At 54.7% G+C, this 13,762-nt stretch overlaps 1 protein-coding gene across 2 annotated transcripts in view; it reads right to left on the minus strand.

The window, feature by feature from the left end:
* The window catches only part of PRKCB (protein kinase C beta), a 290,571-nt gene that overhangs the window by 44,462 nt on the left and 232,347 nt on the right, over nucleotides 1-13,762 (minus strand). For both annotated transcript variants that reach the window (XM_070413662.1, XM_070413661.1), the window contains exon 10: nucleotides 3,709-3,882. In XM_070413662.1, the coding sequence (XP_070269763.1) occupies nucleotides 3,709-3,882 (174 nt within the window). The remainder of the gene's footprint in view (nucleotides 1-3,708; nucleotides 3,883-13,762) is intronic.

The raw sequence follows: 13,762 nt of genomic DNA on the forward strand, positions 1-13,762 counted from the left end.
CCTTTTTTTCCCCTGGTCCCTTTCTATGTGCACATTCCATTTTCGCACATTTAGAATCATCTCTGAAATAGAATGTATCTCCTACATTTTCTGTTAAAAGTTGCGTTGTGCATATTTGTCAAAGGTTTCAAATCCAATTGTCTAAGAATACATTTGATGTAACTCTGCTTTTCTACACAAGGTTTTAGGAATTAAATTTGCATCATTTTAAGAATGACAAAAGGCGCTTTGTATATTGGTAGAGTCTTTGTTCTCTTTTATCTATTTTGACCACCTTAAGGTGTGTGTTTTTTTAAAAAAAAGTCCTATTAAGATCTTTTATCTTCAAATTCTAAATCTCTGGTAAGACAAACATCACATTTGCAACGTTATGCCAGATCTGTCATTTTTTAAAGGTAGATGATTCATAAAGAAATTCTGGATCACAAAACACACACTGACAATCTGCTCGGCCACAGTGGCCTTGGCCGCTCCTCTCGCGCCGAGTGGGCGTCCCGCCGGGGGCACCACCGCAGTGTCCTGCTGTCGAGGACACTTGGCCCCAGACACTCCCACGCCTGCTCCCTCACTCGCCCGAGTCACTGCTTAAATGCATCCTCAGCAGGAAGACCTTCCCTGTCCTCCTACCCAAAGCAGCCTCTCCCCATCCCAACCCCGCCTCCTCAGCCACTCTGCTTTGCTGCCACAGTGGCTTACGGCCTCTCTGTTGGGACAGGGCTTGTCTCTCTAGTTCCTGCTGTCCCCTCGCAGTGACGTAGACTGTTTATGCCAACAGTAACACTGCTGGCGGCATCCGTAAGCATTAGCCCTCTGTCCACGGCAGCACTGGGCTGACTCTTAGGTACACGGCTCTCGAGATACTGCCTTTCAGCCAGGCTGCCTCCTCCGGGGCACCAGGCTGGGGTGCAGAGAATGTGCGGGTCAGAGGGTGAGCAGGAGGCAGGCGACCTCCTCGGGCCTTCCCAGCAGGGAGTCGCCGTGCGGCTCGCTCGTGTAGATGCTCCTTGCACTTTAAATCGCTCCCTGATCGATTTTTCCAGCAGAGCCACATCCCTGCGGAAGTAGGTCTCCTCACGGTGGGAGTGACACTTGCAGGGCACGAGGACCTGCCGCTTAGCACTGGTGACCAGAGCCGGCGAATTTCTTGAGGGTCCGCGTCCTCTGTGCAGGTGGGAACAGTCCCCTTGTGAAAATTAGATGTGATCAGGAAAGTGAAAATAATCCCTAAACCAGAGGGAGAATCCAGAGCGAGGCAGAGGCAGGAGGCCGGTGCCTGAGGGGGGGCCCCCGCGAGGCTTAGGAACCCGCCCCAGGGCCACGCTGCCGTGTGCGCGGCAGGAGTCCCGGGCGCCTCTGCACACCAGTGTCCTTGCCTACCCGGGGCAGGAGCAGCCGCCCAGAGGTGCCGAGGGCACCGTGGGGACCCCTGCGGGCTGAGCAGGGCCTGGCGCGGGCTGGCACTCGCAGGGCCAGCTCTGCTCTTGTCCTTGTCGTCACCACTATGAAGGCCATTCTGGTGGCAGCTCAACACACTGGACTGGCAAAGCTCAGGCGCGTCCAGTGGGCATATGCCCGGTGCTGTGTTTAGGGAGGACTACCCAGCACCCCAGGTCGTCAATCCTTCCCTGCAACGTGGGGTGACAGTCCCCTCTGTCGCAATACCTTTGGGGAGCCCAGGAAGAAACCAAGTGCTTGAATGGTACACTCAGATGGGAAGCCAGTTCCTCTCTGAGGGGGAAAGCTGAGGGATGGAGCACCAGGCGCATCTGCGCAGGTGGGAGAGGGGCAAGGCTCCTGAGGGCACAGGCCCAGCAGAGCGGGCACAGGCAGTGCTGCATCCCGCCCCAGGGTGTCAGGGGAGTGGACATTGTGATTCACACTCAAAAGCAGAGTTAATGCAAAGCCCCTCGGAGCCTGGCTGCCTGGGTTCAATCCTGGCCCTGAAGCACCAGCTGTGCGGCCTCAGCCCCCTCACCTGTGCAATGGGATGAGGGCAGGACCCATGCTCCCTCCGCGCCGGCGGGATCTGGACACTGCCCCGGCCTCCAGGCCTCCAGGCCTCCAGCGTGGGCTCTGACCATGAAAGACAAGCACCCGCTGCATCGCACGCTCTGGGCTCTCTCTGGGTCCAAATCTCTTCCCAGGAGGGCCCCAGGCAGGGCACAGCCTCTGCGAGACCGGGCCCCCCTCTCCCATCCCAGGAAGCACACTGACACGCCGCCCAACAGTCAGGAGTAATTTCTAAGTTGATGTATCGTTTTTAAAACAGTCAATTACAAATGAAGACATTGAACTTCAGCAAATATCCATCACAGATGACTGATTTCTCCCAGTCTCAACACACGCAACTGAAACTGAAAACCGCTCCGCGGGCCCAGCCTCCGCCTTGAGACAAGGTCTCCGTCCAGTCTATTCACCAGACTGAGCCCCCTTCCCCCGCGGATGCCACCAGGCAACTTGGGGACCACCAACAGAAAAAGAGAAGCCTGGGAAGGAAGGGACTAGAGCAGTGGTTCTCAACCTTCCTAATGCCGAGACCCTTTAATACAGTTCCTCCTGTTGTGGTGACCCCAATTTCATTGTAACAAATTGAACATAATTAAAGCATAGTGATTAATCACAAAAACAATATGTAATTATATCTGTGTTTTCCAACGGCCTTAGGGGACCCTTGTGAAAGGGTTGTTCGACCCACAAAGGGGTCGAGACCCACACGTTGAGAACCGCTGGACTAGAGACTTGAGGGTCTAGTCTAGTCCGGTCGCAGCCCCCACGTGCATTCCCTGAGGCCTTCACTCCCCATCTTTGCCAAGTCCCCAGATGTCGTGAATTACTGCTCACTTGTATTTTTCTTTGCACTGACTCCCTTACTTGAAAATTTTATTTTAAAAGCAAACATTAGTCACCTTTGGAGCATAATAATGAACCAACTCATAGAAACTGTTAAACAACGGGAACAAATCAAGCATTTATCCTGCCTTTCCCATGTGAACTGCACCCCTGGGGAAGCAGGCACTAGATGAGGGAATCTTGTGCTTTTTCATTAAAGGATTCAAACTAATAATTGTGCTTTTTCATTAAAGGATTCAAACTAATAGCTGCAGTAGGGGCTCTGGCCTCCCCTCCTTAGGTGTGGGGCCAAGGTCTAGTTTAAGCAGGGACAAGGCTAAGTGGTCTTACATGGATGTCTCTTGCTTTCAGAGTTGGAGTCACAGTCTACAGCAGCTAGAGCACAAATGTCCCTTCTCGGGAGCCACAGCTCTGAGCTCACACCTAGAGGTCCTCTGAGGGCTATGTCCTCCGGCAGCCCCTCTTCCAAGGAGGTCCATGCCACGTGGGGAAGGTACCGGAGCCCCAGGCAAAGGGCCCGGAGGGCTGCCCACCGCCACCTAAGCACAGCGCTGGACCTCTGCCCGCATCCCCACCTGTTGCTACATCGCATATTGTGAGGCCGAAAGTCCTGCATTTCTGTCCCAAGTGGCCTCTTGCTGTGAAAGGCCCTGCTGCGCAGGTTACAAAACCCATCAAACCCATCAGCTGAGCCCCTGCATCTTTGCTGAGGCAGCACCTGCCCCCGGGGAGAGCGTCTCAGGGCCGCCTGAGAAGTGCTCAGCAGCTTCTCTGGGCCCACATCCCCCGTCGTCACGGGCAGCACCCAGGTGCCTCCGGGACAGCTTTGGCCCAAACCCACTGAACCGCACGAGTTACCATGGTCTGGAAGCAGGAGTGCAGCTGGGTCAGGAAGGGTGGCTTCCCGGGCAGGGCCAGCACCCGCTTCTCCACCATGGTGCACTCCACGTCGTCGTCCTGGATCACCACGTCCTTCTTCAGGATCTTCACGGCGTAGAGCTCGTCCGTGCCTTTCCGCTCGGAGAGCATGACCTGCGGAGACACAGCAGGGCAGGCTGGGTGGAGGCCGGGCGCCGGGGGAGCTCGTCAGTCACATCTCCCCGGCTTTGTCCACGGGCTCCCACTGGCTCTAAACACCCACAGACCTCACACTTGCAGTGGCTCAACCCAAGCAACAGAGACGGTTCCAGAGCAGCGGCACCTAGCGGTCCCTTCGGGATATGGGCCAACGCCCAGCCACGTGAGGGCAGGTATGTTTCCTGTTTTGTTCCCCGGTGTAACCCAAGACGCTGGGATAGTACCTGGCACACAGTAGATGTTTGATAAATATTTGTGGAAAGAGGGGATTCCTGATCAAACTAAATATGGGGCTCTTGTTCCCTTATTCGCTTAATATTCATTACGAGCCTGTAAGCACTGGGGGTACAGCAGTGAACCAGCAGCAGCACTCTCTGACTTTGGGCTCCAGAGCGGGACAAAGACTTCAGACCTGATCACAGGACGGTGATGTGGTATCCCAGCGCCTCTCCTGTTGTCCGGGGGCCTCCGTCCCTGAGCCTGGTCCCAGCCAAGGCAGGTTAGTCATTGGTGTGGCTCACAACACATCAACATTGTCACTGGTCGGGGCTGCGCCAGCGGGAGCAGTGACCAGCAGGTACCATTCCCTAGAAGCCTCTAAGGAAGAACCTTCTGATTGGGCAGTGGACCCACTTGGCCATAGCTGGTTGGTAGATGGCTGACCTAAGCTGAGCCAATCAGATTCTCTCCCTAAGAATTTGCAATTAGGAGACTCCAAGTAGTCAGTCCTGGGCCCTGAGAGAACACACAGAGCTGCCGACAGTGGTTCGTTTCACCACATGCAGGTGAAGAAGAACGAGACAGACGTGTGAGGAGAAGGTGGAGAATGAGCGGAGACCTCGCTTCCCAGCTCCCGGTCCCAGCCTCTCAAGAGGCTGGGTGTGTCCCATTAGAAACCTTACATTTAAATTAAGTTAGTCTGAGTGCGTTTATGTTCTTTAGAGATCCTATAAGACAAAGTTATCGCTTGAGTAGCTCAAAGTCTTAATGGAAATACAAAATTCAGGAAGCCCCTTAACACAAGGGAAAGTTCCTTTCTTTCTTACATTTTTATTGAACTAAGTGAGAAAGGAAGAGAAAGAGATAGAAACATCAATGATGAGAAAGAACCATTGATTGGCTGCCTCTCTCACGCCCCACACTGGGGGCCCCACACTGGGGATCGAACCCACAACCCGGGCAGGTGCTCCTGCCTGACTGGGAATCGAACCGTGACCTCCTGGTTCATAGTTCGATGCTCTACCACTGAGCCATGCCAGTTGGCGCAAGTTCCTTTCTTTACAAAGAGACAGTGCCTCTGGCCTGTGTCAGAATCCCCGGGGCCCCAGCTCAGCACAGATTCCCAGCCCTCCTCCCATCGAGAAGGCTCTGGGCGAGGCCCGGGGTCTGCGCTCTAACCATCACCTCCTCTCCTCTGGAGTCTAAGCACCAAATGTGTTGCTGTGAGGGGCTCTGAGGTACCATCAAAACTGACTCACTCACTATGGGGGTGAGGCGGTGTCCCGAAGTAAAACGCTCCTTCTGTCTTATCTTCCTGATAACGTCTCGGCAGTCATTCACGGGGAGAAGGCACTTTCCTTTTTCCTTAATATTCTAATCAAGCTTTCCTTTTCTTTTTGTATTAAAGCATAGTTGGCACACAGCACTATTTTAGTTTCAGGTGTACAAGCTAGTGATTCCACATTTGTGTGCCTGACGATGTGATCCCCCATAAGTCTAGCACCCATCAGTCAGCTTACAAAGTTATTAGGGACGACTGAGTGTCCCCTGTGCTTTCTCTACATTCCTGTGATTGTCCCATATAATAAAAGGGTAAAATACAAGTCAACCGAACGGCAGAAGGACCAGTCTCTATGACGTGCACTGATCACTAGGGGGCAGATGCTCAGCACAGGAGCTGCCCCCTGGTGGTCAGTAAGCCGCTCAGCACAAGCCAGGCTGATGGCTGGGGAGAGCAGCAGCGGTGGCAGGAGCCTCTCCGGCCTCTGCAGTGGCGCTAAGGGTGTCTGACTGTGGCTTAGGCCCACTCTGAGGGACCGTCCCCTCCTCCCCCCCAGTGCATGAATGTCGTGCACCGGGCCTCTGGTTTATAACTGGAAGTTTATGCCTCTTATTCCCCTTCAACTTTTTCAAAGAAGCTGCCATCCTACAGGAATATTGCTCAATATTAACACAACACATGTGTCCCCACCCGACCAGTGCACGTGGCCCCAGATGGGTTCCAAGGCAACAGCGTCTGTCCGTTTCTCTTGGGCGCCTGCCTCTGGAGCCCTGAGGTCACTGTGCTGGTGAGGCCACAGAATGAGGCCACGCGAGAGAGAGGCCCTGCGACCACATGCAGAGCCCGTGCCCAGGTGGCTCTTCCAGGTGTGTCAGCCCCAGCTGTCCCAGCTCCGGCCACAGAGGACAGACCCCCGAGCCAGACCCATCAGCGAGCACCCCAATTCCCTGACCCCCAGGGGCTACGAGAGATGAGAGATGATTGCTGTTGGTTTAAACCTCTGAGTTCTGGGTGACTTGTTAATGTAGCGATGGACACCTGAGGGGCGGGGCCTAGCCTGGGGCCCATGAAGACAACCTCAGCACGCCTTACGCACCCTGTGCATCACCTCCTTCAATCCCCACGAATGTGGAGCGTGGGCACTGCTCCTGCCCCTGCTTTAGAGGGGAGTTAGGTGACTTGTCTGCTAGGAAAGGCTCTTGCTGTGTCACCTGTGGCCTAAGTCACGCTCAACCACACCCCTTCTCGTTCTCCGAGGCCCAGGTTCCAGTTCTGTGCTGTGAGGCTGCCGCCTTCGGGTTATTGCTGGGCCTCCTTTTCCCTCCCACCCGCCTGCTCAGACTGGGACCCTGTGGACTAATTCACAGCCGCAGAGGGAGTGTCACTGCCTTTCCCCACTCACACCACGCGCTCGACGCGATGAGCTGGGCTCGGTGGCGTGCCCGCGACAGGACGGACATGGCCCTGGTTCCTCACAGCAAGTGGCTTGAGAAGCCCTGCCCTCTCTCCTGGGCCCTGAGCATCAGCAGGGAGAATGGCAGGAGGCAGCCGGCGCTCCGGCCCCGACGGCATGCGTCCCTTTAGGTGGAAGAGGCCTTGGATTAATGGTCAGGAGCTTCCACTTCAGTCAATAGCAACGGGGCGGGGGCAGGGGGGCTGTTTGTTCGCTGTCCTTCCTCTGCCGGTGGCATTCCAACCAGAGGAAAGGATGTGTGCAGTGACGTTCTTATCAAATGCAAGCCACACCTGCTACCCACGCATCTCTGGGGAGACATGAAGACAGCAGGCCTCCAGCGATCGCAGAGAACGGAGGGGGGCGGGGAGCACAGGGCGTCTGGCTGCAGAGCAGATGACGAGTGAGCCGGGGATCCTGGCTCCTGGCCCCGGCCCAGGCTCCAGACGAGAAGACCTGGTACCTGTCAAGTTCTACCACGCGCTAGCGCTTGACCTTGGAAGGTCATGTGACTTGCTGAGCCTTGATTTCCTCATCTGTACAGCAGGGAGGCCCACGATACTCAGCTTTGGGTGGCACTGAGGGGACTTTGTGGGGTAAGGTGTGCGCGGTGCTGGGAGTGAGGAGTGCTAATAGCCGGCGGTTGTACTGGCTTCCGTGGCTCTGCCGCAAAGACCAGAAACTGGGGCCTGAAGCAATGGGAATTTGCTCTCAGTCTGGAGACCAGAAGTGTGGAATGGGGGGGGGGGGGTGCTGGAGATGCGCCCTGAGGGAGCTGTGTGTCCCCTGGCTTACTAAGGGGGTCAGGCAGAGACAGGCAGGGACCACGGACCCACCGCCCACTTCCCCATGTCAACAGCCGCCCTCAGTTCTTCTCTCACATCAGCACGTGTGGTCAGCTCTACATTCAAAAATACCCACCCTCGTTCCTGGGCGAGGTGCCAGGACCTCCGGCCTGCTGTCCGCAGCGCCCCTGCCTAGTTCTGCCTGCCCATCTTCAGCCCGCTCTCCTGCCGGCAGGACCACCCCCCCCCATGACATGCCTGCAGTCTGCCCCCTGCGCCCTCCTGAAAGAGGTCCCCCCACCACCTTTTCTGAAGCTGCAGCCCTTTGCCGCTCCCCATGCTCTCCCTGGGCTGTGTTCTTCTTCGCGGTACTTGCCACACCTGGCCCTCTCCTAACCTGTTTTATTTCCTTCCTGGAACGAACCTCCATGAGGGCAGCTATTTTGTTTGAATCGTTCACTCTTATCTCCCCAACATCCAGCACATAGTAGGCACTCAGTGAATATGTGTTGAATGAATGAATAAGTATATTTGAGCGGAGGAAGCAGTTAAAAAACAAACAAGCCCCTAGATGTTGGTCACTAAAGATCTTCAGCATAGTTTAGCACATACGACTATATTCAACCCACATTTCACAAGAATTGGAGGTAGCATTCAAGATTATATAACACAAACAAGGATTTTATGCTGTGTAAATTATACCTTGATAAAGCTAGTTAAAAAGCATGACATAGCAGCCTTGGCTGTTGTTGCTAAGTGGTTAGAGTGTTGGCCCCTGCACTGAAGAGTCACAGGTTTGATTCCCAGTCAAAGCATTTGCTTGGGTTGCAAGTTTGGTCCCTGGCCTGGTCTCAGGGTGCTCGGGAGACAACCAATCAACATGTCTCTCACACATCGATGTTTCTCTCTCTCTCTCCTGCTTCTCTCCTCCCCATTCCCTCTTCCCCACCCCTCCACCCTTCCCTTCCAATCCCTCTAAAATGGAAAAAATATCCTTGGGTGAGGACTAACAAAAGATATAATAGAAATAAATTATTACATAGCTGGTTGATTACATAGTGTGCATATATATTTGTGTATGCATGTGTGCAACTCCACTGTATATACAGGGGTGGGCAAAAGTAGGTTTATAGTTGTATGTGAAGGCTTATTGTTGTATTATTATTATACTATTTATTATAAACCTACTTTTGCCTACCCCTGTATATTATAAATCATACGTGTGTGTACTCTCAGCTTTCTAGAAGCCGAAGGCACCAGAGATACATGAACAGAACAAAAGTTCCTGTTTTCTATAAGGAAATAATTTCTTAGGAGAAACACAAGCTTTCCCTAGAATGTAGGTCTACATGAAATATCTGTGGTGCTGCCGTGGCTGATGTTCTCAGTCACGGGCCTACATCAGGGAGGAGGAGGAAGAGGAAGAGGAGGAGGGGGAGGAGACCCAACCACCTAGCCATGCGGGCCTGCAAACTACCTACACAGGGACTGGAAGGATCTTAACTGATAAACTCAGACGGTGCATCTGAGAAACAGGCAGGCATTCGGGGATCATCAGTCCCCGAGACAATAACTTAGCAGAAGAGGATCCGTGAGGTGCCATGAGCTGAGGTGGGCATGGAGAGAGAAGCTAAAGCCAGGTGTGTCGGCTGTGGGCCTTCAGGGGACCCTCCCCCCGCCGCCTCTCACACTAGGGAGCGGCTTGTGGGCAAGGCTGGTGCAGGGCTGGGGGCTGACCCACTGCCAGGCCTGTCCCCCCTCTACTTCAGGGTTCCACCTCTTTGAGGGACCCTGCTCTGGACCCAGGTCCTGCTTGGGTGCCACCCAGTCCCTCGGAAGACCTGTCCGGGGTACTTTGGAGAGCTCAGCGCTGCGCTTGGCAGGTGCAGAGCCCCCACCCCCTCCCCATCCCTCCTGGATTGGCCATGCTGCTCACGCCCCTGAGCCATGTTCCTCCAGCTGCACCTCGGAATCCCAGGAGGTCTGAGGGCGGGGCCTGCGCACTCCACACCTTCCATCAGAGCTCTGAGTACAGGGCCTTCCTGCCAGCCAGGCCCCGGGAGGCTGGCGGGGAGCTGGCAAGAGGCCCCCAGCATGGCGCTGAACCAGGGGAGAGAGCACTGGGCGACACCGTCCACCTGTGCTGCCAGGAACGGCCACCCTCCAGAGTGGATCTTGAGAGAATTTGGGTGCAGCGGGTTACAGAATGAAGGTTAGCTTCAGCACCTTCCCTTGGCAGGTATCCTGACAAGCTATTCGAAGTAAGACTGAGATTATGACGTTCACAGACTGATCAGCTGGAAGTTTATATCTAATGAGAATCACAAAATTGTAGTAGGAACAAGTTCTGCTCTGGAATCATGAGTTCAAATCCTAACTCTGTCATGTGCTTTCTGTGTGATCTTGGGCAAGTTGCTTGACCTCTCTGAGTCTCAGTGCCCTTGTCCTCACAGGGCATAACAATAGTTCCTCCCGGTGTGAGCAAATGACATAATGCAGGCACAGCAGGTGCCGGCACACAGCAAGCCCCACTGTTACAGTGCGAGCATAATTATGGAGATTAAGAGGGACATTCCCACTCCTTCTGTGGGAGGACAGACAGTGGGCCAGAGCACAGACCAACGTTCCTGGGGAATCTGTCTCAGCAGGTCCTTAGGCAGAGCCCGGAGCGAGAGGAAGGCCATCCTGTCTGCCCAGAGGCGGGCTGGGCAGGAGCCTCCCAGAGGGGCCAGAGGGCTCCGCGGGGCTGTATGCCCGGCACAGACAGGACTTCCCTGTGGAATCAGCAAACCATTGGTCAACTTCTAAAATTCCAAATGGGGGAGGGGCTGTGTGGCTTCCAGGCCCCACAGACTCATCTGTTCTGGCATGGAGACTTGCCAGAGCCCTTCTTCAGACCAGGCAGGGGTGAGGGGTGGCCTACGCCACCCACCCGAGAAACAGGCCTGGCACGAGGGCAGATCTTGTAGCAGCTGGACGTGGGGTGAGATGCAGGCACAAGCCCGTTAGCTCACAGGCCGTGTGGAGAGCTTGACACAAAGACAGAGCTCAGTGCACTGCTCGTCGCGCCTGGCGAGGCCTGCACCTCCGCGGCTCTCCCAGCATGCAGCACTCCCCTTCATGAAGGGTCCTCACACGACCTGGGTCTTCTTTTTCCAATTTTGTGGAGATATTTTTATGTAGGTTTTCTTGAAGACCCTAATTTCAATTCTCCAAAGTGCACTTTACCATTCAACTCCGGGTCAGATTTCCTCAGCATGTCTATCCACACATACATGTCACAGTAATCGAACAGGAAGTCGTGTGGTTTGGGGAGTCGAATGCACCTGCCTCCAGCAGCAAACAAATGAGCAGCCTAGAAACGACTTCTGGCTTCTAATGGCGCGTTGGAGCAGCCACTGGGTAGACTGGCTAATTGAAGAAGCACTTCAGGAAAAATTGAGAAGTGGGAGAGCGGGGAGAGATGCTAATTGGGAGTTAATAGCGTGGATCTGGGCAGGGCTGAACTGCTGCGTGGACGCGATTTCAAGTTGACTAGACAAAGCTGAGAGCAGCTGCAGCGATGCTCAAAGCACACGGCGTGGTCATTTCGTGATTGATTATGTAAGGTTTTCTTTACTTAAAATAAAAACTCTTTACATGGTTACATACTGCCTGCCTCCAACTACCTGACATTCTGGGAAAGGAAAACCATGGAGACAGTGAAAAGCTCAGTGGTTGCTAGGGGGTAGGGGTGGAGGAGTGACTAGGCAGAGCACGGAGGACGGGGGCACTGGAGAGACTCTGCTGACACCACAGGGAGACCATGTCTTACACAGCTGCCCCACCACAGGATGTGCGTCATCGGCGGCGACCCTGAGGCGCACGTGGACTCTGGGCAGTAGCGAGGTCAGGGTAGGGCCATGGTTGCCATGAACACACCGCTCTGGTGCGGGTGCTGATGGTGGGGGCATGGGTCTGTGCAACAGACAAACAGTTTTCTAGGCCAGAAGCCAGGCTGACAGGTGACACGCTTTAAATCCTCTAAGTGATGCCATGTCACCTTGGATGTCATCAGGCTGAAGTTTTGCCGCCGGCAGAGCAGGCCCAGGGAAGTGTGAAGCCGAGGGAAGCATGGAGGTGCTTTGGCCTCCATCCCGCTCTCAGGACTTGCTATTGTGAAGTAAATGTCACTGCACCCCCCCCCTCCCCCCAAATGACTCACAGCGACTGGGAGGGAGGAGCAGGCAGGAGAGCTAAGCCTGGAAGGAGCCTCTGTGCTTCGCTGGAGAAGTCCCGTTGGGTTTAGGAGAAGCGTTTCACTGTCGATTGGGAAACGCAAAAGGACGATGGTTTAAAACTCTGGCTGCATCGCTTCCGGCCACTGGTGCCAGGGAACTGGCAGCACAGGGCCGAGAGGTACCAGTTCCAGGTACGGAAGTGCCCTTGTGAGCTCAAATCAATGCGCTGACATGTGTGTTTAGTCAACTGTCTTTGAATCACATGCTAATATTACACAAAAGTAGATGGTTAAAATGAAAACAGACTTAAGTTCACTGTTTTTACAAGGTGCCCCGGAAAACAGACCAATAACTGACGCCTTTCACAGAAAGAAAATGCAGCGAAACACGTAGGGCCCGCCCCTCACTCATTTCAACAAAGAGCTGCACACAGGAAGCCCTGTCCCGCAATCTGCCCTGCCCTGTGCATTGCCCCGTGCACCAAGGCTCCCTGCTCCGTGCGCCTGCGGGTGCGGTGCAGGCACGGGCTGAGCGCAGTGAGCTGTGCCGCCTTGGCTTGCGGGCAGGAGCCAGGCTGCGGGGTGTGAGCCGCACCCCCTGCTGCAGGCTCCAGTTCCACCCTCTGCTCTCCCAGCTCCTCACGGAAAGTGGAGAATACAGCACCCTCTTCTGCCCCCAGGTCATTGTGAAGACTCAATGAACAGTGCATGTGAAACACTAAGACACGTCCTCAGAGCTCAAACCCCATCACCATCCTGCAATGGTTCCAGGGAGGTCGGTTCGTGATGGGAAGCGGGACGGCGTAAGGGGAGCTGCAACAAGCGAGGGCCTGTTTATGCACCTTAACCATCTGTGTTTGCACATGCAACATAAGTGGTGGGCCGACCATAACCTACAGGATTCCGCTGTTAGGGCTGTTTTAGATCAGTGGTTCTCAACCTTGGCGGCACATTAGAATCACCTGGGAATCTTTTTAAAATCCTGATTTCTGGGCCTCATCCTCCGGAAATTCTGTTTCTTTGTTACTAATGTTGTGGCCCCACCCCATAACAAAGAAACAGAATTTCTGGAGGATGAGGCCCAGAAATCAGGATTTTAAAAAGATTCCCAGGTGATTCTAATGTGCGGCCAAGGTTGAGAACCACTGTTTTAGATGATGGCCATGCTGCTGGGAGCCAGGAACGCATCACAGCAGAGCTGTGAGCCTCTGCACCAGCTCAGGGGGATGTGGGTGCGGTGGATGCATGGAGGGCGGCGGGACCTGCAGCTCAGGAATGGGACCAGTGGCCGTGAATGACCCCCTGAGACAGTTCCCTGTTAACAGGCACCAGCTGGCCCTTCAGTGAAAGGACCAGGTTTAACTTCGGATTGTTTTTCCCAAAGAGCCAGGCAACGTTAAAGAGCATGCAGACTTCAACTCCCGTGTTTTCCCCCTTTTCTCAGGGAAGCTGCGCATTCCACACCTGCTTTCCAGTCCTCGGGTCAGCCTTCCTCAGGCTGGATGGAAAGTGCGCCCCCCCTTGGCCAATTGAACCACGAGGATCCCTGAGCCACAGCTTCTCTTTCCTGGGACTTAGACTCTAGGTGTTCTCAGCCTGGGGATGAGACGCTGAGAACTGAGAGCAGCAGACGCTGAGAGAGATGGTGGGAGGCAGGGCCAGAAGCAGGGTGACAGGCGGGGGCCAGGACAGACCATGGCAGTGGGGCTTCCGGAAGCCCTTGCCTTCTCACAGCACGCCCTACCCTGCCTTTGGCGCCGGGAGACACACAGAAGCACGCCCCGTCTTTCCAGTGAATCCCCCGTCCTCACTCCCACTCGGCGGCTGCTTCCTGCAGGACAGGGGACTGGAAGCCCAACTTCCAGGCACCTCCCTTT

The sequence above is a fragment of the Myotis yumanensis genome, unplaced genomic scaffold (genome assembly GCF_028538775.1).
Source record: "Myotis yumanensis isolate MYYU_CA2020_CCGP unplaced genomic scaffold, mMyoYum1.0.hap1 SCAF_4, whole genome shotgun sequence".
NCBI lineage: Eukaryota > Metazoa > Chordata > Mammalia > Chiroptera > Vespertilionidae > Myotis > Myotis yumanensis.